The sequence below is a fragment of the Diplotaxodon limnothrissa genome, linkage group LG6 (genome assembly GCF_057381915.1).
Source record: "Diplotaxodon limnothrissa isolate DT_005_m linkage group LG6, D_limnothrissa_male_GT1.1, whole genome shotgun sequence".
Classification (NCBI taxonomy): domain Eukaryota; kingdom Metazoa; phylum Chordata; class Actinopteri; order Cichliformes; family Cichlidae; genus Diplotaxodon; species Diplotaxodon limnothrissa.
The window spans coordinates 36,198,809-36,222,294 of record NC_140601.1 but is presented as its reverse complement, the minus strand read 5'-3'; the positions used below and the strand labels follow the sequence as shown (position 1 = coordinate 36,222,294).

At 38.4% G+C, this 23,486-nt stretch overlaps 1 protein-coding gene across 3 annotated transcripts; it reads left to right on the top strand.

The window, feature by feature from the left end:
- Positions 1-240: 240 nt before the first annotated feature.
- LOC146631113 (choline transporter-like protein 2) lies at positions 241-22,969 on the top strand. Of its 3 annotated transcripts, none has more exons than XM_085355146.1 (22): positions 241-402; positions 11,734-11,782; positions 11,891-11,964; positions 13,205-13,289; positions 14,129-14,213; positions 14,317-14,436; positions 14,524-14,584; positions 14,671-14,797; positions 16,499-16,582; positions 16,727-16,839; positions 16,919-17,050; positions 17,137-17,236; positions 17,901-17,993; positions 18,127-18,211; positions 18,387-18,649; positions 18,841-18,935; positions 19,113-19,216; positions 19,308-19,381; positions 19,468-19,538; positions 19,638-19,726; positions 19,814-19,898; positions 22,294-22,969. In XM_085355146.1, the coding sequence occupies exons 1-22, from the start codon at positions 366-368 to the stop codon at positions 22,401-22,403; spliced, it is 2,136 nt and encodes a 711-aa protein (XP_085211272.1). In that variant the 5' UTR covers positions 241-365; the 3' UTR covers positions 22,404-22,969. The 3 variants fall into 3 exon arrangements, with proteins under 3 accessions (XP_085211272.1, XP_085211270.1, XP_085211271.1); XM_085355144.1 differs by lacking the exon at positions 22,294-22,969 and adding an exon at positions 20,142-22,018; XM_085355145.1 differs by lacking the exons at positions 241-402; positions 22,294-22,969 and adding exons at positions 4,999-5,298; positions 20,142-22,018.
- The last annotated feature ends 517 nt before the right edge of the window (positions 22,970-23,486 follow it).

Here is a 23,486-nt window from a genome sequence, read left to right as displayed (position 1 = left end):
AAAATAAATAACTTAAAATAATTACCGTATTATGCAATAATCTTTCTGAATGCGTTATGTTCTTTAAAAGCACATTTGGTCTTTAAATTCTACACATTCCATTGCACAGCCTTTGTCCTCGTCAGGGTAATCCTGAGTGGCTGCAGCAGCTGTCGGTCAGCAGGCCCCGGTCTCTCATTGGCTGGCTCTCCTTTCCGTTAGACTGGAATGCGCTTTGCTCCAATTTGGCTTGGGGTGGTCTCCGTCTTCAGTCTGCTGTGTGGCTGTTGCAGTCGGTCACTGTTATTGATGTTTTTTTGCCTCGACATTTCCATGGAAACTGTCCTGGGTTAGGTCTGATCAGCAGCAAGCAGCAGTGCGTGAGAATGGAGATGGAGGAGAAAAACCCGGACCCCAAATACGGTAAGAACAGTTTGTTTTACGGCTTTCTCTTCGATCTTTCTTTCTTTTTTCTTTAAACGGGGGAAGAAATGGAAACAATGACTGCAATGGATGGATGGGTGTGGACCTCATGAGTGTCATGCAGATCTGGAGATATCCACATCTTCAGCAACCGGACTATTTTTTTTTCCCGATTTATCTTTAAACTCTGAGAAAACGCCCTTTAAGTTGCATTTAATTATTCAGTTTGCATTGCACAGCGGGTGTAGAATGCGTACTCTAAACGAGTCGTTTATTTGTCATTAAATTACAGCCTGTATAACAAACTAAATATAGCTAAAAAAAAAAAATCGAACAAAAACTAAAGGTAGTTAATTATTGCTCTTTCGGTTAATTAGGGGTAATAAACAGAACTAGGTTGCCGGGTTTTTCCCTATTAGGCTTTATATGGAGGCGATTCTGTACTGCAGGAACACACAGAAACAGAGCAGAGTGGAGAAGGAGAGCACATATGCTGTCTCTTGGGCTCCATAACCATTTGGTATTTTGTAGATTGACATATGGCTGCTTCATCCACAGATGCACACAGCCTTTTGCAAACACATACATTTCACAGATGTTCACAGCTTTTGTCTATTTATTACATTTTCGTACACTTAGTGTGGAAAAATAATCTTCTATGTCAGTCAAACGTATGACTCATTGCAGATTATTATGTGCCACACATGCATTTTTTCCACCACCACCAAGTTAGCAGCCCACAGCAGCCTGGCGTGGTCTGGGCAGGGTTGTTATTCATATGGACTGTTGAGTCATGAAGTTTTTGTAACCACTGTTATTCTTTCTTTAATACTCCATGTCTACATTATTACATGAAAGGTTGTTCTTAGAAGGCTAAAAACCAAACCACAATCCTCATGCATTGGGAAAACTGCCCTAATACTGCCTTACTATTGAGCTATTCCTTATTTCACAATGCAAATTGAAATGTTAAATCCACATCTTCTCCAGTCAACTCCCATAGTGGGCCATTTCCTTGTGGTTTTCCTGTTGCTATACAGTGATCTGTTTTCCTCAACTGCCCTCTCCCATGACTCAAGGGTCAAAGACCATAAGCCCTTTAAACTCAAGATAAAGGTTTATACGACACCAATGTACAATACACATTTCAGCTCCTTAAACATGAGTTTTTATTTGGAGTTTCAGTTTAAACTGTAAGCAGTCACTGGCTTCTTACTACTATTGCCACATTTCCTCCATGTCTACGAAAGTGTGCGTGCTTGCAGGCAGGCCACAACCCGCTCTGCCTCGCCTGTGTTCAGCCTTGTCTGTACTACCCACTCAACAGATTTAGGAAAGTGATTTTCAGTCAATATCAAGCTGGGAAATAAACACAAACACACACACACACATACAGCTCTGTACACAGACAGAGATGCCGCTGACGATATTCGTCATTTTTGATGATCATTGATTTAGTTGGTTTTAGAAAATCTGCTTTTTCTTGATGTGAAAAGTAGCGACTCTGAGGAGTAACAAGAGACAGTGATCAAAGCCAGTGGATGACAGATTTATGTATCTCCTTTAAAAAGACTTTAGTATGTTTCCTTGTTCCACTGACCTCATTAGTGGCTTCAGGAGGAGTATTTGAAGCAGTTACAGCTGCTTGGCACAGTACAGGAACAGTTTTACACAGAGTGGCTTCTGTCCTGTATTGTAATGATGTTCAATGAATCTGCGTGCCTGGAATATAAAGATAAAAAATTCAGGGATAAGCACTCTTGTGACGAGATATATTCAGAATGTCTCCTTGTGTATGCAGTCTGTGAGTGTACATACAATCATGCACAACCACAGTAGCCACTATCCCATTAAGGTAGGCAGGGAAAGGTTCATCTGATAACCCCTTTGGGCCCATTAGCACATCATCAGTCATGACATCATCTCTCCCTTAAACACGCACACAAACAAATACACGCAGAGTCACACAGTACTATACAACTAAAGGCTGGATCATTGGCAGATACTTTTAACCCGTTACTGACCTGAACCTGAGATCTGAAGGGCCTTATACATTTTCACAGCCTAGGTTCTGTGTAATGAAGTACCTGAGGACATCCGGTTACCAAAGTGAAAAAAATATATGTATGTATTTTTAACCTTTTAAAAAATGTGTTTAAGGTGGCAGACTGACATCAGTGAACATTTTGCCAATTACATAAACGAACAAGACGACTTACACGATATTTGGCAGCCTGAACACAACAACAAGAAGAACAAATCTGCTCGCATGCTTTTCAGCACAATCAGAGATTGTTTTATGGACAAAACAGGCAAAGAGCCGCCTGTTCCTCCAGCTCTAATGGAGCGGTGTCTCACATTCACAGATGGCCCTACAAATGAAAGGCTGAAGGGAGAATCTCTTAATGTTTATCTTCAGAAGAGAGACAGAGGAAACTTAGTAGTGATGGCAGACTGTGTGGGGTAAAACTAAAAAGCAACAATAATAAATGCTGGAGAAGAAATATCTAAGCACTCTGTTATTTATTTATTTATTGCAACTCTTCTTTTACAGTATTCTTGCCCAGAATAAATATTCTTACACCAATAGCTTTATAACAGTTTGGTAGTTTGAGCTCTGTTCCATTCAGGTGCTATGGCTTAGCGGCTCTGCTATCATTGGTAAATTTATGAAACACACTGTAAAGTGGGTTGTAGATCCTAATAAAGGTTCAAAAGGTGCTACGTATGTGTAGATCATTCAAAATTATGTCCCCAGTGGCCCCTACTCATTTTGTTTGAAGAGAAAAAGCGAATCTACTACTACTGTTCTTAAAAAAAAATCGATGTACGTCAGTGCTAATACAGGTTAAAATTCTTGATTCATAAGAACAAGGCTGATTTTTGTGGTCATGTCTATTTGCAGAAGAGGCCAAGATACAATATTGTGCCCAAGGCTAAAGTCACCCTTCATTTGTTTATATTTTGCTAGAAAAATGAGAAATGGGTGTAGCAAATTATCAAAACATCTGCAAACATTCATAGGGATACAGTATGTAAGGCAAAAACAGAACTTGCACTATTCTCATGGGTTTGAAAGTTAATATTTGACATGATGGCCTTTATTCTTCAGCGCACTCTGAACTCTCTTATACCTGCATTCTTGTAATTACTTAAAATAGCTCAGGGGCAGATACATCTCTCGGGTTTTGTGTCAGGTCTTTACTCGATTTTTGGCTAATTCTTAAAGACATGACCTTCAGATAGTGTGCATCTGCTGTAGATGCTTTTTAAGCCTGCCACTTTGTTTGTCTGTTTCTTTTCATCCTCTTTTTGTCAAGTTTCCTCTCATTTTTAAAAGACTGAGATATTTCAAGTCTCAAGTTAAGACTAGACTAAAAGTAAGTTAGACACAAAACAAAACAGCAAACATGTTTAAAGTGACCCAGCACATGATCACATGGGAAGCTGTGCCAGAGTCTCAGAATGTGTAAATTCAATGCACTAAAACTCCATCCGGCCATCGGCTTTGAACTGAGAACCTCTTTGCTTTGGAACAACCACAAGTGTTCACACGTTGCACCACCGGTGGTTAGCAAAGTGCATTGGTTAGCTTAGAGAATTTCACAAAGGTTGATTCATTAACCTGTAACCCCAGGAACTCAACTAGTGTTTTTTTTTTTTTTTGGTTTTTTTTTTTAAGTTTTACCATTATTTTATTTTATTATTTTATTTTATTAGTGTATTTTACCATTATATAGCTATTTATGAAGAAAAAAATGTAATCAAATGTACTGAGAATGTTTTAGGGTTTTTTTAAATTTCAGATAAACTTCCTGTGAAATTAATAGTTTAGCTAAGACTTTATGTTCTAACTGCACCATTCTGAGAGTGTTTAAAGAATGTTGTCACGTTTCAGTTCATAAAATGTTCCCACACTGTTACAATCCAACACTGAGTGTGTATTTGAGGTCTGAGATGAAACATTGTTTCATTATGTGATTCTGAAACTGTTTTCATAATGTTGCACTGAGAATGTTTTTCCACTGTAATCTGTCACATGCCAGCAGAGGTGGTCATGTGCCACCAGAGTGGGATGGCGTTATCTCTGATGTGCTTATCAGCTCATTGCTGTGTATATGTCAGACATGCGCAATGCATCAACATTTGCTATTGGATGACTGTGGTTATGATGGCTTTGTTCATTGTTCCGTTTGAAACCACTGAGAGGTGGGTGCACTCAGAATGAGGTAACAAGCTGATAAAACAAAACAGGACGCCGAGGAAACAGAAAGAGGGCAAGTCGGCTAAAATTTTAAGAACAAACGACACAGTAGCTCAGGGGTGAGAAATTTTTTTTTACAGGTGGCAGTGCAGCTGCAGCACATGCAGGCACACTCTGTAAAACACAGCTTATCTTGTTGATTCAGTGAACTGAGCTGAAGTCTGAAATAACCATTATGTGTTGGGGTTAAAGACTGTTTTGATGTGAGAACAAGCACCCACAACTGAAGCAAACACTCTCTGCAGCAAGATGTATAAAACTGGCACATTTTAGTTTTTAGTTCATGTTTTTGGCAGCTTTGGCAGTTATCAGGTGCCACAAGTCTCTGTTTATTTCGATATCCTGTCTCAATTTTTCCATCGATACTTCTTTGCTGCAATTGGGCTGACGCAGCTTTTGCAAGGAGGAAACCCACAGAGTAAAAGAGGGAATTGGAGGTGAAGGCAGAGCTTTGAAATCTAAAATAAGGAAGTGAAGAGTAAGAAGCTAGAGGACACGCAAGCACTGTTATACAGGAAGGACCTTTAAAGAAACAACAACAGAACACAGAACACTGAGACGTATCTGTAAAACCATCCGTGACACAAACTGAGAGCAAAACAGCACCGGAATGACAAAATATGATGGAAAAGGTAATTCGCAAGCCTGCATTTCTTACATAACTGTGACTGAACGTCTTTTTGATAGACTTGTGAGATAGTTGAGTAATGGCTCACAGTCCTCTAATTGTGATGGCTAATGTGCTGCTTCACTGCTAATAAGCATAGTTTGTCTCAGACAACGTGACGCTTTTTGGTCGTTCCTCCATTGTGTGAGGAGAGCACGTGTGTTTAAGTTCTATATGTGTGCGTGTGTGCAAGGGAGAGTGTATTGTTTCCTCGGTAAGTGTAATGCAGTTAGAAGAAACAGCTGGGGCTGGCTCTAGTGCTCGGCCCATTGTTTGTGCTATAGATCCTTTAATAAAAGTATCTGTTTTTAAAAAAATGTTAAAAACTGCTCAACTATAGATTTTAGGAGAAAGTAGTAGGCCAGGTTGACGCTGACAGTAATAGGTCATGTGTGACACATCACAGAGTCTGACATCAGTTCATATTTTAACAGGATGTAGCTTGTGTTTATTAGTGAGAAGTCTTTTCTCACTGATTCTCAAAAACGTTGGCTTGCACTTTTGGCTTCGTTTCACTGTAACCAACGTGGGTTTGGTTTATGCTTCTCTCCCCTGTTGAGTATGAGGTGTTTCCATGGCGGCTGGCGATGTCCACAGGGGGCTCCCACTGTCACCGGGGAGCCATTTTGTGGGTTGCTAGGCATGACGGTCAGGCAGAAGAATCCTTTTGTTCTGTAGAAGTCACTACATGAAGTCACTCTAATGAAATACTCCCTTGTACACATATATACATTCCAGATAAAAGCATTTTCTGCAACACTTTGGCCTGCAGCCTACCTGTAAATGTGTAGTAAATGTAGTGACTATTATTTCGTAGCTAGTTTCACTTTGGTTTAAACACAGAGGCAGTGACAGCTATATTTTGAATGCCTAATTTTTTCTTATTATCCAAATTTCATTTATTTATTTCACTTATTTATTTTCGTGTAAAAATGTACCAAAAGCTGCATATGTAAAGCAGCTTACGTCTTTCTCTTTTTCTCCCTTTTGTTTTTGGTTCTTTCTTTTCTTTCTTCTTTTGCATTTCCATAGTAGACACCACAGATACAGACAGGAAATGTGGTGAGAGACAAAGAGGGAGGATGTGCAACATGACTCCATTATTAAAAGGGCGGGCCTGTCATAAAGTGTTTTTACCATAAGCCCAGCAGCTTTACTGAACACTTAGACAGACGTGTTACATAAAAGAGGAAACTTTTTTCATTACAATTATGACATATGCTATGTCAGTCATAGATAGTGCTATATTTAAAAAAAAAAAAAAAAAAAGGCCCTTTCCTGATTTTTTGCATATTTGATGCCAAAGCTGTCAGAGCAATCAGGTTGCTTATTTTCCAGTCAGCAGTCCAAGACCCATATAATCAATCTGGTATTATTTTAAACATTAGATGCAGCAGATACAAATTACTGAGAAACAACACTGTCCAACATTTTTGCTTCACCGGGAGTTTTTAATTCTATGCTTTCAGCAAAAATGAAATATGAAGACAAGACACAGCAATGAAGGTTAAAAGGGGTCAATTGTTAAATGTGAAAAATAATGACCTGTGACTCAGGCTGGCTGTTGAAGGTTAGGATGGAGTTTTGCAGAAGAAGGAGGCATGTGAGCTGTTAAACTAATAAGCCAAGAAAGGAGGATAAATCTTGACATATTCCCAGCTGCCTATGTTATGCACTTTATTAGAGTAGCTTTGCATGATTCATTGCTTCAAATAATGTTTATTTATAATTTTTTATCTTAGTCTTGAGGCATACCCTTTGTTTTTCCTTTCGAAGAAACAAGCTCCCTTACCTATTAATAAAGTAGTAGTAATGCAGTATGTACTATTTTACAGAAAAAAAGGGGAAATTATATTAGGTCCCATTTAAAAATCACATTGACAGAACTAAACACATCTAAGCGGGCCAAAGATTTTCTGCTGCCAAACATTATGGCATAGAAATCTGAGTGAAACTCCTGGGTAGCTGAAGAGGCCGATGAATGATGGGATGCAGATGTGCAAGTTGTTGAGGTGCCTCACCCACATGGGCGAGGCAAACTCACAAACACAGAGACGTACACAGGGGACAAGAAACACAGGGAATGGGAGGCAAATGGAAAGACGGGAGTCTTGGTGAAGACCATAAAATATTTATGAAAAATCATTATGGACTCTCAAAATAGCTGTAAATTATATATTATTTTTCTGTAATACAAAAATGTATCTTATATACTTTATTCACAATCCAAAAGCAAAGCCCAACAATGTAATTGTATACCTGTGTTGTTAACTTTTAATACATGTTTGGTGTAGTTGTTCTGCCCCTTATCAAAATAAATTCCAAGAAAATTTAAATTAAAAAAATAACCATGCCCTTAAAAGTTGTTAAAATTGTATGATTAATATAGACAGTGTATCCCATAAACGTAATGTTGTACAAGTACACTGTTATACTGTGAATTTATATTGAGCTGTATCTCCCAGATCTTTCGACATGTGTCTGTCTCAGATAGCTGACCGGTCAGTGTCAGAGCCGACCTGACTGTTGTCCATTCATCCATCGGGTCACCAGTCCAGTGCAGGGATAACACAGAAAGACAAACAGCCATTCACACTCACATTTACACCTACACCAACTTTAGAATCACCAGTTAACCGAACCACAAACATGTGATTTGGACTGTGGGAGAAAGCCAAGGTACCCCGAGAAAATCAGTTCAAACACAGGGAGAACATGAACTCCACACAGAAAAGCCCCAGGCCGCCAGCTTTGAAAGCAGGATCTTTTTTTTTTTTTGCTGTGAGGGAACAGAGTTAACCACTGCCCCACTGTGCTCCACTTCTTTCAGCATATGTTTATTTGTTTATTTATAAGGAACCCCATTAGCTTCCACAACAGTGGTTGCTAGTCTTCCTGGGGCCCAAACCATCAAATACCACCAAATAAAATGTTACACAATGAGTTGGATGCAAATTGTCCACATAATTTGGCTTTTACATCCACAATAAGGTTTTACAATTCTGAAAATGTAAACATGTGAATATTAAAAATTATATAAAAAAACCAAAAAAAAACCAAAAAACAAAACACTCAAACAAAATACGCAATTTCCATTACAAGTGACATTACCCTCTACAATTTTTACAAATAAATTAAAAACTGCCTAAATAGGCTTTTAGGTGATTTTTAAAATTATGAATAGAAGCCAATTCTCTAATTGCATAAGGCAACTTATTCCACTGAAAAGATGCTCTAAATATAACAGAGTTTTTCAAAAAGTTACTTTTAACTCGAGGAGTTACTAAATTGTGGTTAGTTGAAAATCGTGTGGCATGGTTATGTATTTCATCTGGATACTGCAACTGAGCATAAAAAAAGTGTGGTGTGTTTACCAGTATTGCTTTCTTTAAAAATACAAGTAAGCCATAGTATAATTTAGCTTGTACAGAAAGCCAAGAAAGTTTATCGTGCATTTTATCAATACTTGTATAATATGAACACCTTAACACTAATCTGGCCGCCCTAGTTTGGACTAACTGAAGTCTGTTCAGATCTGTCTTATTAGCTGCTGACCAAATGATTGAGCAGTACTCTAGATGAGATAATACTAGTGCATTAATGACATCTTTCATAATTGAAGAAGTGATATAAAAAGAGCATTTCCTAGCTATAGCTATGCCCTGTCCCATTTTCTTAATAACAGAGTTGATGTGCTGAGACCATGAAAGGTGGTGGTTTATGGTAACACAAGTAATTTAATCTGGGTGACCTGTTCTAATACTGATCCAGCTATGGAAAGATTTAGTTGTGGGCTGTTGACTAAGCGTACTCTACTTCCTGTTAACATGGCTTTGGATTTCGACACGTTTAAAATCATGTTGTTTTTACTTATCCAATCAAACACGTTCAGCAAATCTAGTTGTAATACGCTTGTCAATTCAGAGTGGCTACTGGCTGAATAAAACATGGTGCAATCATCAGCATACATTACAAGATGAGATTTATCCAGGACATACGGCAAATCATTTGTAAAGACTGAGTAGAGAAGTGGACCGAGGCAGCTGCCTTGGGGTAGACCACAGTTCATATAACAGCCCTCCGAGAAATAACCATTATAATAAACCTTTTGCCTTCTTCCAGACAAATAACTTTCCATCCAGCACAAAGCAGCTGGTGAAAATCCATAACATTTTAGTTTATCTATCAAAAGATCATGATTTATCAAATCAAATGCAGCACTAAAATCCAAAAATACCACCCCGGCCAAATTCCCATTATCTAGATATTTGTACCAGTTATCTGTCATGTGAATGAGAGCTGAACTGGTGGAATAACCAGGTTTGTAGGCATGTTGAAACTGAGTGAGTAACTGATTTTCTGTTAGGTAATGTTGAATTTGTTCATAGACAATCCTCTCCATAATTTTACTTAGAACGGGGAGTAGACTAATAGGTCTGCTATTGACACCATTAAAAACGTCATTCTTGTTTTTAGGAATGGGAATTATTTTCGATTCTTTCCACTGCAATGGAAATAAGCTGCATGCCAAAGATCTATTAAATATGTGACATATAGGAAGGGACACAAACTTGGCTGCAACTTTGAGCAGTTTACTGTCTATGTTATCAGAGCCGGAGGATGTATCGTCAGGAAGTGATATCAATAAGCGCTCTACCATCTCTACATTCACTGCCTCAAACTTAAATTGGCATTGCTTATTATTCATGATAACATCCTGTATAAGACGACGTGATAAGGTGGGATCACCTCTGCTCATATTAGATTTTAAATTTGTTATTTTATTGCTGTAATAATTCACAAAATAATTGGCTATGTCCTTAGCTTTACTTATAAATGTACCACCCGTGTAGATGTGAGACATCACCGGAGCAAGATCTCTACCCATTATATTATTTAAAACTTTCCACACCTTTTTGCTGTCCTTATTGGCCTCCTTGAGCTTAAGTTGATAATATTCTTTCTTCTTGCGCCTATTCAATTTAGTTACTTGATTTCTTAACTCGCGATATCTTGCCCACTCTTGTGGACTGACAGACTTATGTGCTTTTGCTTTTGCTATATCCCTTTCTGACATTGCAACCTTAAGTTCATTATCTAACCAAGGTGCGTAGTTCTTTTTAACAGTAAATCTTTTTAAGGGGGCATGTTTGTCAGCCAGGTAGCAAAAGTTTTCAATAAACATAGATAATGCCATATCAGGGTCACTCTCGAGGCAGATGTCAGTCCAGTGAATTTCTTTTACGTCATTAATATACTTATCTGCATTAAAATATTTGTATGATCTATGAAAAATAATCTTTTGTGCAGTTTTCAGTGGTTTCATTTTCTTGGTCAAACCTACAAGATTATGGTCACTATAACCAACTGGAATAGAAACAATATTAGAGCAATGCTCAGGAACATTTGTATATATATGATCAATATGATCAGTATATATATGATGACCTATGACCTCCTGCGTTGACCGTGACCCGGGTGGGAATGGTGATCATCTGAGACAGGCAACAGGCCGACGCTGATGAACTTATCTTTTTCCTTAAAGGACAAGAAGGAGCTGACCAATTTATATTAAAGTCTCCTAATAAGAACATGTCTTTGTTTTCCTCAGTTACTCTTTCCAGCATTTTACAAATTCATTTTACATACAACATATTACTACTTGGGGGTCTATAGCAGCAACCTGCTAATACAGGCCTGCCATAGAGCGGGTGTAACTGAACTCACACAATTTCCAGGTCGTTAAACATTAAGTCCATACGTAGTTTGCTTGCCATATTATCATTAATGTATAGGGCTACGCCCCCTCCAAATCTGTTTCTGTCCTTCCTATACAACTTATAACCGTTTATTTCAAATTTATTATTCTCAAAGGCAGCATCTAAATGTGTCTCGGAAATAGCCAGCACACTTATCGTATTTGTTGACAACAGTGACTGAATTTCCTGAACCTTATATTTAAGGCTACAAATATTGACATGAGCCACTGAAAAATCTTTACCGGAGAATCCGGGAATAAGTATAGGATCCAACATTTGCAGACCGATCGATCTCAACAGCTACAAATGGCAACATTGCTGAAGTCTAAATATTAATTCCGGCGTTCTGTGACCTCGGTTTAACAATTAATTTGTCATATTTCAGGATGGCAATATCACCTCTGTCTCTGGCCGCTCTCAGCTGTGGTTGTGGTTTACATTTTAAAAGACGACCATTAATCAAAAAATATCTCTGAAATGAGAACAAATTAAGGAAACCTCGGGTTTCATTTCCCCAGGTTTAATTTTGGGATCAATTCACCGCAGCCTTTGTCAAGTATCAACAGACTGAAAGCCATTGTTTGAAGTCTAATTTCTAATAACAGGCATTACTAAACCTGTTGTTCTGTTTTCGTCCACAGGGGAGTCCAGAAAGTTTGATCCAAACTTCAAAGGGCCGATCCACAACAGGTGAGACGTCTGCTTTGATTACTGGTGATCTTTTGCTGTCGGCTGTATATAGCAGACTTTAATGGCAACATGTTGCACCTGCTTTCCCTTCCTCTTTTCTTTCCTCAGGGGCTGCACAGATATCCTCTGCTGTATACTCTTCATCTTAGCCTTGCTGGGGTACTTTGCTGTGGGTATCATTGGTAAGACTGATCTCTCATCACTATAGTGTGTTCTGAGCATTATTTATATTTAGGTTGTTATGTTTTTTTACCATACAAAATTTGTGCATGGGTGGTGTCTAATATTATTAATCAGAAGTGGGAAGTGAGGCACTACCTTGGGTGGAGTGAGATGAACTTTATTAACATGTAGTCCAAGTCGTGTGAAAATGCCTGTTTTTACAGTAGCCAGTCTACATAAGCCAAGTTATAAATAAAATAGTTTCTGACTGGTTGTAATTCTACTGCCTCAAAGAAGGAAGTAAAACATCCTGTTCAACATCTCTGTGCAGCTCTCCTCCATTGTGAGGTTTGATGAGACAGAAAGCTACTTATGAGCTCGAAGCCAGAATAAACAAGTGAGAGTGATTTTTCCAAAGGTTTTCTCATCATTAGGCACCACAGAGGTAACACTACCAATAACAGCTCCCAGCTACTTGCATTTTGGAAACATTTGTGAAAATTCAACCATTGGCAAAGTTATTTAGGTCAAAACACCTGCCTGTTTATTGTGCATCATGCACACTGATTACTGCACGTACTACAACATCTGTTTACAAAGTAATTATTTGCATTATCTGCGACTTGAAGTCTTGCACATCGGCTACATTCCCTCCACCCAACCACAAGCCCCCACTACAACCAATACCTTTGAAAAGCAACATAAGTGGCCATCGGTTTTCAAGCAAAACATACAATGTACATTTACTGTTAAATTATAACACATATTCCCAACCTCACAGGACTTATCTAGCAATTTATTAGTGACTTTATAAATAGATTGCAGCTTAGAAAAACCAGGAAATGTCTCAGACACCACCCAGTGGGAAGGAAATATAGCTGAAGCCAAAGTTAGCTGAAATAGATAAGCGTTACGCAACATGTTTTATTTTTATGTTATGAGTTACACTGAGGATCACGCCAGTCTGTCCCACACTCTGTGTATGCTGTCAAAGCTGGAAGGTGTTTACACATTAAAGTCACAATACTGTGTGGGTCTACTTTCTCAGTCTTTCTTTTTAACTCCTTCATGAGGCTGTTGTCTAATTTAAGACCAGGAGCTTTTTTAAACTCAGACTTTAATTCAGAAATGTTCATATATCTGAATTTCTAAATGTATTAGAAGATGTTTATTTTATTTAAGCATTAAATAAAAGGAGCGTGCTCATGAGGAATTTAAGATGGTATTTTATTTCTTTACTTCCTGATGTTCTCTTTGCAGCCTGGTCTCAAGGGGACCCCAGGAAAGTCATTTATCCCACAGACAGCAGAGGTCAGTTCTGCGGACAAGCTGGAACACCTCTGGAGTAAGTTACAGTGTAAAAGAGCATTTGTGTTCTTGGAAACCTTCTATAATTGGATGATCTTAAGTATGATAATACTATAATAACAACAATAAAAATAATTGCTTTAATCTCATACTCTTTATTTAGTGCTTACATTTATTTATGATGAATGCAGGTGGTCACAACAGTTTAAGAAATGTTCAGAGTTACTTGTGTGGCCACTTTGATCAACACAGGCCACTGTAGCAGTCAGCAAATGCAGTTATTTTACAAGTGATATGGCCTGTTTTACTAACACACACCAAAGGATTTGTTTGGAGGAAATACTGGTACTTTAATTGCATGTTACTCAGCCTGAACTATGAAATAATTACAAGAAATCAAATCAAATTTTCTATTCTAATTCTAACTGGAGAGTTTATTGAATCTTCTGACAAGTGTTGAGCGGGCGGGCAGCCCGGGTTCGAGTCCAACCCGCATGTCTTCCCCACTCTCTCTGCCCCTGCTTTCCTGTCCTCTCTTCACTGTGTCTATCAAATAAAAGTTGAAAAAGGCCAGAAAAAAAACATTATTCTTAGCAACATTGTGATGAGGTTTTTCCTCTGGTACAGAGGAAAAAAATAGGTATTCTTTTGTAGATACACTAATCGATAGCGAAATCCAACAGGTGACCAGGAAACAAAACCAAACCACAAAAGATGGTGATCACAGTTGTAGAAGAAATAAAGTTCCCTAAAAGACAATGGATAAAATAGGACTTCAAATCAAGACTTCAGAAACCATAGAGTTATATTACAATGACTGCATCCTTATCGTCTATGAAGACCTAATAACATTGTCATTTCACTGTGACACAACAGGAAGAAACCACTTCTGTTCTACTTCAACATCCTGAAATGTGCCAGCCCTCTTGTGCTGCTGGAGTTTCAGTGTCCCACCACACAGGTCAGAAGCATTACTCACTTTATTTTAAGTTGTTCTCAGTCTACTGTAAAGTGTTGAAGTTACGCGGTTAAATGTTAATGTCTTTGTTGTTACATGTGTGCAGTTATGCGTGGAAAGCTGTCCTAATAGGCATCTTACATTGATAAAAGCCAAGGTAGGAAATAAAGATGACCAGGAATACTACAAAAAATACTGCAAGGAAGGAGTGGACTTCACTGGACTGGTAAGCATTGAAAAATTAGATTATTCATATTGTACACATTTCAAGGGGTTCTGCTAAATGTGAAGTAAATTGACTGTTTTCTATCAGAGTCCGCCAGAGATCCTTAAAGATGGCTTGTGCCCAGCTATGCTGATGCCCAGTAAAGCCTGTAAGTGAGATTCTCTGTGTTAAACTGTTTTAAAGGACTTTTGTTTCTGCAGGAAAGTGAAACTAATAAAACCCCTCCCTCCACAGTCACACGCCGGTGCCTTCCTGCTTTGGCAACATTAAAAGGTGGTGTTGTGGTGGTGGGCAACGAGACGACTTTCGATGACGGAAATAGTGGCACTGTCAATGCCAGTGATGTGCTGGAGGCATCAAAGTGAGTGTTTTTCATTGTATAGCAACATGTATGTGCAGCATGTTGCTATTTTATGTTGTCTTAAACCCATAAAACATAAACAACAAAGTGTGTGAAATGAGTTTGACCAAGTGAAACTTTTCCTTCATATTTGTTCTTCTTTGTTCATTAAATTTAATGTTTGATTAGCTAGTTTGATGATTAATTTATTAATTCAATATCAGCCTTAAGCTGTAAGCGTAAGACTCTTTCAGCCCTGTCCAACTGCTGTTTAGTGAATGATTGCTTGTTTTCAATGACCTTGGCACTTATCATGCTAGACATGAGGCATATCAGCTTATCAGTCTCCCTTTACATCTCACTGCAGTGACCCTGGCTGAAGCCTCTGTGTGCTTCAGTTCTGCTCTATTTGTGTTTACCTCAGAAGGTCCTTGTGTTACTGTTTTCCTTCCTGCTCTCACTGCAGAGAGGTTTTCATTGCTCCCTGTATGTTATTCAAGAAGATGATGAGTAATACTTCCTGTTGTTTTCTTGCAGCTGACAGCTTCCTAGAGCTGGATAGCTTCATGCTCCAATACTAAATTGTATGTGGCATATTATGTCAGATATGTTTTCATATAAATTTCATATAAATTTATAACTTAATTATTTTGTCTGGTGACAGCTATGCTTGTTTTCTTAATCTTAGTCTATTAGTTCCTCGGTATAGATGTCCAAAGCTAACAAAAGGTTATTGGACAGCTAATGTTAAATGTTAAATATTCAAAGGTTAAAACTGTAGCACTAACATCACTGGAACACTGGAAGTGGTGTAAAATCCAAAATTCAGATCATAAATGACCTAGCATGAGATCATAGGGTAGTGATTCATCAGCATAGCAAACAGTACAGACAATAGTTAGGAGAAAGGTCCAAAACTACTGAGTCCGTGCACAAAAGCAACACAAGGAATTCCCTTGAACAAAATAAAGCAAAGTCCTGTGAAATATAACAAGAAATAACTGAACAAAACCCCAAAACATCCTTGTAGCCTCTGATGAAGGTCAGTCAACCTTTGGAGGAAGCCTTGTGTCTCTTAAACCTTTTTAACCTATGGGTAGTCACTCTGAAGTCATATCATGTCAGGGCAACACTACTAAATGAAGTTAGTGTTTAGCCGTGTGTAGCAGGCAAAACAGTCCTCTTCATTGTTTTAGTAAGTTTTTACAGACAGCTGCAGAATGGTGGTAAACTGAAAAGACAAAATGTTTCTGAAAATGTGTTAAAATAGCAGAGAGCTTATGATATATTTCAGTAATTGATCGGTTCATGTGGACATGTGCAGAGGAGACAGTGGATTCATTGGGCAAAGGATGACAAATATAGAGCTGCTAGGTTGAAGGAAAAGAGGAAGAGGCCTCAAACAAGGTTAATGGAGGTAATGAAGGATGATATGAAGAGGGTTAGTGTGACAGAAGAGATAGGGGGCAGATCCACTGTGGTGACCTGTAAAGGGAGCAGCTGAAAGAAAAAGCTGAAGAAGAAGAAGATCAGTTTGTTTACATGACCATTTCTGACTTTTTGAGTAACCTTTTCTTATCTTTTGTGACTTTTAGGGCTCTATACAACATGGGGTTCTTTTTAAGCATCCGTTCTCTAATAAACATAATATTTCTAATATGACAGTTAAATGTTTAAGGATATAATTGGTCATGTTTTTAGACTCATTTCATTTTGTTACAGGAAGTCAAATATAGCTGTGGAAGCTCGTCAGGTTGCCATGAGAATCTTTGAGGACTACACTCATTCTTGGCACTGGATATTACTGTAAGTCTCCCTACTCTCTGCTATCACAGTAATAGACTAAATGTTCAATCACAGAACTACATAACTTATAAATTAGGATATAAAACCAGAATATATAGACAGAACACCTTCATCACCAAGTCATTAACCATAATATGTGTCCAGCGGTCTGGTGATAGCCATGGTCGTCAGCTTGATTTTCATCGTCCTGCTGCGATTCTTGGCTGGCATCATGGTCTGGATCATGATTATTTTGGTTATCCTAGTCATTGGTTATGGTAAGTCCTTAGCTTCTGACAAAGTTAAAGATTGTTCTGACTGAAAAAAAGGTCAGCCAATTAACTTGTCCATTTTTAGGCATTTTCCACTGTTACATGGAGTTTGCCAGCTTGAAGGGTGAGCCTGGTGCTGATGTCACCATCCGTGACCTGGGCCTGCAGACGGACTTCTCTGTCTACCTGCAGATCAGGCAGACCTGGCTGGCTTTCAGTAAGCACAGACACACTTTCATTGTTTAGCATGTCTGTGGATGAAGAGTTGACAAATCCCATTAATCTGTTGTGTTCTGTTCGCAGTGATTATCCTGGCTATTGTGGAGTTCATTATCATCCTGCTACTCATCTTCCTCAGGAAGAGAATAATGATTGCCATTGCCCTCATCAAAGAGGCCAGCAGGTCAGTGTGAAATGTGATTTACACCAGGATCTCCCTGGTCTGTTCTCCTGGTTAAAATTAAAAAGTAACCAGATGTGCTCACATATTTAAAAAGTTAGCAGTAGATCAGATGAGAATTATCCCTCGCTGTTTTGATCTTATGGTATGCAGCTTTAATGTTGCACATCTCGTCTCTAGCCTGGCATGAGTAGAAATCAGATGGAGTTTTATTAATTTAATTGCCAGCTGTTATGTTAGAGTACGCCTGTCTAGTGTTAAACAGCTGAGATAAAACAGACAAAATTAACCACCAGTGGGTAAAAGTAGCAGAGTACGTCACTTCTTAAGAATCAGATATTTCCTGTATGACAAACCCGAAGACCAAATATAGCTCAGTGGACTATTGCACATGCATTCATAAGATGTGCATGAACTATTTCTGTCCCAGCAAGTGTTAGGCAATAATATGTTAATGCTGTAATCATTGCTGGTGCTAAAAGATTAATTGCATTTGTTTCCTTAGCAATAAAACATCATTGTAAATCAGCTTTACCTCTCCTGCTATACAGTATTGCACTCTTAGAACAAATGTATTAAAAAAAATGTGTTGGACACATTTAACAAATTTTGTGTGAATTTTGACATGACGTTTTTAAAAAAAAATGTATACCATTTTCTTTGTCAGAGCTGTTGGCCACGTTATGTCATCGCTGTTCTACCCACTGCTGACCTTTGCCCTTCTGGCTGTGGTGATCGCTTACTGGGCCATTACTGCAGTGTATCCTTTCAGTTGTCTATGATAATCAAAGATAATCCGAACCTAATTGTCTCCTTTCATCACGGTAGCAGGTATAGCATGACTTTTAAGCAAGGATGTACTTTGCATTCTTCTCCTTGACATGTCTGAACAGCTTCTTATCCACCTCTAATGAGCAGGTGTACAAAGTTTTCAACACCTCTGACTGCCCATTCTCACGAGAGACCTGTAACCCCAAGGTATGCTTCTAAATGTCACTGTTCTGTTAAATTAGCCTGCTAAAGATATTGTAGGTGGCAAGGTGGCAAAGTTATTGGTTGTAAACAAGCACCTGTTTACCTGCACAGCAGCATAGATCACAGAACGAAAGATGTCTTACAATATGCCCCTTCTCTCTCTTTCTCTTGTTCAAAGACATTCAACTCCTCCAATGCATCACTTGTGTGTCCAGATGCAGAGTGCCTGTTTGCTTTTTATGGTGGTGAGACTCTCTACCATAAATACCTCATCCTCTTTCAGTTCTACAACGTCTTCCTTTTCTTTTGGTGTGCAAACTTTGTGACGGCCTTGGGCCAAGTCACTCTGTCGGGTGCATTTGCATCATATTACTGGGCCTTCAAGAAGCCTGAGGATATCCCTGCCTACCCCATCTTCTCCTCTCTTGGAAGGGCCCTAAGGTTAGAAAATACATTTTTAATAATAACAGTTTTTTTATTTGTAGAATTGTTTTAGCGCAGCTTGAAAGGCTTACATGGTAAGATATCTACAACGCTGACAGGAAGTTTTCTCCAAAATGTTTAAACTTTTGTTACCCTAAGATAGAATGACTGATGCTCACAACTAGCCTCTGTTTCCTTGTGCTGATTAGATACCACACAGGCTCTCTGGCTTTTGGCTCTCTCATCCTGTCTTTAGTCCAAGTTATCAGGGTCCTTCTGGAGTATCTGGATCACAAGTTAAAAGGTGAGCTATAACATGTTACATTTGCCTTTTGGTCTCTGTTTATTGTCTTATAATTAAACTCTGTGTTTATATGCATTTACGTTGTTGATACAGACTGTTAAATATACATGCAAACTGCAAGTTTTGCATGTAAAGTACTTGATTCTTATGTTATCATAAACTGTTCCTGCTTCTAAGGTGCTCAAAACAAATTTGCTAAGTTTCTGCTAAGCTGCTTGAAGTGCTGCTTCTGGTGTCTGGAGAAATGTATCAAGTTCCTGAACAGAAATGCGTACATCATGGTGAGTTCCTGTAACTGGACACAGCGGCCTGACAGACCGTCTCAACCGTTAAAGCGCTTCACGATCGTCTTTTTAAATTTTTTTCCTCTAGATTGCAATCTATGGAAAAAACTTCTGCACCGCAGCTCGAGATGCCTTTTTCCTTCTCATGAGAAACATTATTCGGTGAGATTTCATTCATATTCATATTTTATTCACTATTTCCTATTCTTAGCGTGTTTTAATTCAACACTCTCTCATATTCTGCACAGGGTGGCTGTTTTAGATAAAGTGACCGACTTCCTGCTGTTCCTTGGGAAGCTCCTTATTGTTGGCATTGTTGGTAAGAGAGTTTTTTTTAATTTTATTTTTAGATCCAACTGCAGAGAGAAAAATCTGCCTTTCTAGTGTAGATCTACTAATTCACCTTTTTCCTGCATAGGGATTTTCTCTTTCTTCTTCTTCTCCGGAAGAATCAAAGCTGTAGAGCAGGCTGCTCCATCTCTCAACTACTATTGGGTCCCAATACTGGTAGGCACAATTATATTAATAAGGTTTGGTGTTAGTCTTCAGTTTGTCTGTGGCCATTTAATGACATGTGTGACTTTCTCCTGTTAGACAGTGGTAGTGGGATCCTACCTCATCGCCCATGGCTTCTTCAGTGTGTATGCTATGTGTGTGGACACACTTTTCCTCTGCTTCTGTGAGTAATTTTTGCCAAATATCCACATTTCCTCTCTTCCTTTTTTACAAACAGCTGTCTAAATGTGAGCTGCTGGTTTCGTCTTCTTCCTAACGGTTTTCTGACCTTTCTTCTCTTTGTCTCATTTTTCCTATTAATTTCACTTTACTTTAAACCCTACACATTCCTTTCTTTCACCTTTTCATTTTCCCTTAATTTTCCATTAACCCATTCAAAAACACAACATACCCATGCACTTATAAGGTGAGGACTTGGAAAGAAATGACGGCTCTTCTGAAAGGCCTTACTTCATGTCCCCTGAGCTGCATGATATCCTTTCCAAATCAAAGCCGGTGGAGGAAGATCGCAATGGTGTTGAGCAGGCGGATGCTGCGAAACAAGTGGACGAAGTTAAAGTGGAGGAGGAAACACCTCTTCAGCAGCAGGATGGAGAAATACAGCTGAAAGAACAGACAAAGCTGAAGGGGGGAAATGAGGAGGAGCAGGCTTTGCAATCAAAGATAGATGCTGACGAGTCAAAAGAGGAGAAGACGGAGGAACAAAAGATCAGTCTGGAAGATGAGACTGAAAGGAAAGAAGAACCAGAAGTGAAAGAGATGTCAGAAAAGCAGGAGTTGAAAACGGAGGAAAAGGTGGAGGAGGTGTCCGCTGCACCTGTGGAGGCAGAGAAAGAGGAGACTGGTGAAAAGAATGAGAAAAAAGAGGAGACTAAGGAAGAAAAACCTTCATCTGGACCACAGGAGTAGATGTTGCAAAGCACCTGAGGCTCAGAAAATCTCATAGAGCATAAAGAATGAAAGATGTGCAACTATACCTTTGTGATATGGACCTGTTAAATGTATGCCATACAACAAGCTAAAGTTTCAGATTGCTTTGCTATGTGAGTATAGGAGGGATGTCCACCTGGAGAGGGTTGAAGGTTTGAAGCAGGTCAAAAGCCCAGTGCATCTCTGTAGCTTGAAAAAAAACAAAACGCTCTTTGTGTTGGTTTTAGAACAGTGTTGGTTTTTATATCGTGAAGATCTGTTGAACATCGTGAGTGCTGAACCTGTGCCTGATTACTGTCACTAATATTTGTTGTCTTAATGCTGTTAACAAATGCACTACAGATACACTTAAGTACCGTGTTTACAGTCAGAACAAACACATCTCAATCAAATCTCTTTCACTGTTTACAATAATACCAGCTGACGCCAAAATGTTAACAGACATATTTGATATACTGTATGAATATTGGATTTTTTCCCCTATGGAACTTGTACATATACAGTAGTGTACATCTGTTATGTATTTTTTGGCTTCAGTCAAGTGGAGATCCTTGCAGAGAGGGGTTCCATATATTGTCTTTCCACCTACTTGCCTTGGTATTTTGGACTGACGTAAGTGCTGTGATTGTGTCGCCATGATGAAGCCATCGTGACCTCTCGGACTCTACGAACCCCCCAGTTTGTTTACTGATGCCTCCTGCCTTGCTCTGTCCCTCCCCTTAAATCTCTCTCTCTTTAAGCACTGCATGGTACTGACATGACCTTCTGAATGCTAACTAACATCTTAAGTCTCTGGATGCTTTTGTACCTTTTTCTTGTCACTTTGTGAAAAATCTAAGTCGTTTTTCCACTAAATTTTCTGATGACATTCCGTCATCACTGTGTGTCAATCTTGATTAAAGGTGATTGTATTTTAATCGTAGTAGTTCAGAATTTCAAGTTTGGTTGGTGTTTTGAAGCAGGTGAGTTTTCATGTGAAATAAATCCCTGGCAATGATTTAAAGCACCTTTAAAGCACACAACAACAAATTTTACATGCCAAAATCAGTCTGTATAAATTTCCCTTCTTCTTCCTTCTTAAAATAATTATCACTTGAATAAATCTACAGTTGGGCTTTAGATACTTAAATCAGAATATCTCTCTCTTTGTTATTAAGAGCATTTTCTTCACAATTGTTTCCCATTTATAGCTTGTGAGCCCTTAAAAGAAGTGGCATCGTGTATACATTGTGACCCTTAATCACATGCTATTGAATTTTGTGTGGAAGTTACTTGTGAACAGTTTGAACTAAGAGATACATGATGAGGTACATGAAGAAAGGAATGAGAAAAGTCATTAAAATAAACGATACATTGTAACCTAAATGTGCCTTTTCCCCTTTTTTCCTTTTAGTCATGTCATTCAGGGTTTTTTAGGAGTATTTAAAGGATCCCCCCCCCCCCCCCCCCCCCCCCCCCCCACCTATTTAGATAATACTCAAAGCAATTTACTTAAGTACACCTTAGGGGGCTGTAAGATAAAACTGGCGGCAGATAGACGATGCATAAATAAAAGAAAGATAGATTACAGATCTGTGTTGGTGTGTGTGAGAAAATTGTTCTTCAACTCTCTCTTGTCCATGTTGCAGTGGAGGACCTGGAGCGCAATGATGGATCACAGGAGAGGCCGTATTTCATGTCACAGGACCTGCTCACACTCCTCAAGAAGTCTAATGAAGATTACAAATCAATGGACTAAGCCTCAGTTTGTATTCATGGGTGTATTTTTCTGTGTGTGTGTGTGTGTGTGTCTCAAGTTAAAAGAACAAAAGGAGGAATTACAGTGCCATTTCATTTGTACATAAACAGTGTATTTGTATCTAACTGTCAAATCGGATTCATTTATATTGGTTTTATAATATTACTCTTTGTTTTGTATTTTGTGACAAACTCTTAATTATCTCTCTTTACCTGCATGCACAGGTTGAGATTTATTACAGAAGGAAAATGTGAGCTGGAGTTACAGATGATAAGCCCTGTTGCCTTAAGAGCTATTGCTTTCTGTTTCATTGTATATTTGGATTTTATGTCTATATGGAAGTTTCAGTGGGTACAGTTTAAGGCAGATTGAATAAAGCTGTGCTTTATTAGTTTAACTAAGCATATTGCACTGTTTAAAAATTAACTCACCAAAGCAAAATTCCTTAACTGCAAGTGATTAAATCTTAGTATGATAACCAAAGCCTTAAGAGATTACAAATGACCCAAGTGGTTTAACCTGGATATAGACTCAATATTTTAATAGCTTTGTCTTTATTCTTTTTTGTGTCATACATGCCACTGAAAATGAAACATGTTCATACTGTGTGAATTTTGACTTTGTAAAATGTTTACATTGTCTTTTCTTTTGTATTCAACTAATAAATGTTGGTTTTGACATCCTTTTTTGTTTTTAGTGTTTTGTTGGTTTCTTTAAGCTTTTCTTTATCATTGGATTATCATTATGACTGATTTACTCAGTCCAGCTGTCCATTACTATATGGTGCTGCTTGATAATGTTGGCAAATAACAGTAATATTTACATAAAATGAAATAGCATATACAAAATAATTTTATTTTTGTAAATATCTTTATCTTGGTAAAAACTACTACACTATAACAGGGTTCTACAGGGAACAAGTTGAGAACCGTCTCTACGACGGCCGTCAAGCCGTTAAATCTCAGCATTCATTCTGAGGTACAGCAGCCCATACAACGTACATTATTATAATTAGAATAATTGTGAAAGTGTAATAATTCTACTAGACTTGTGGGCTTTTGAGACAGAAAATACAGCTTTTAA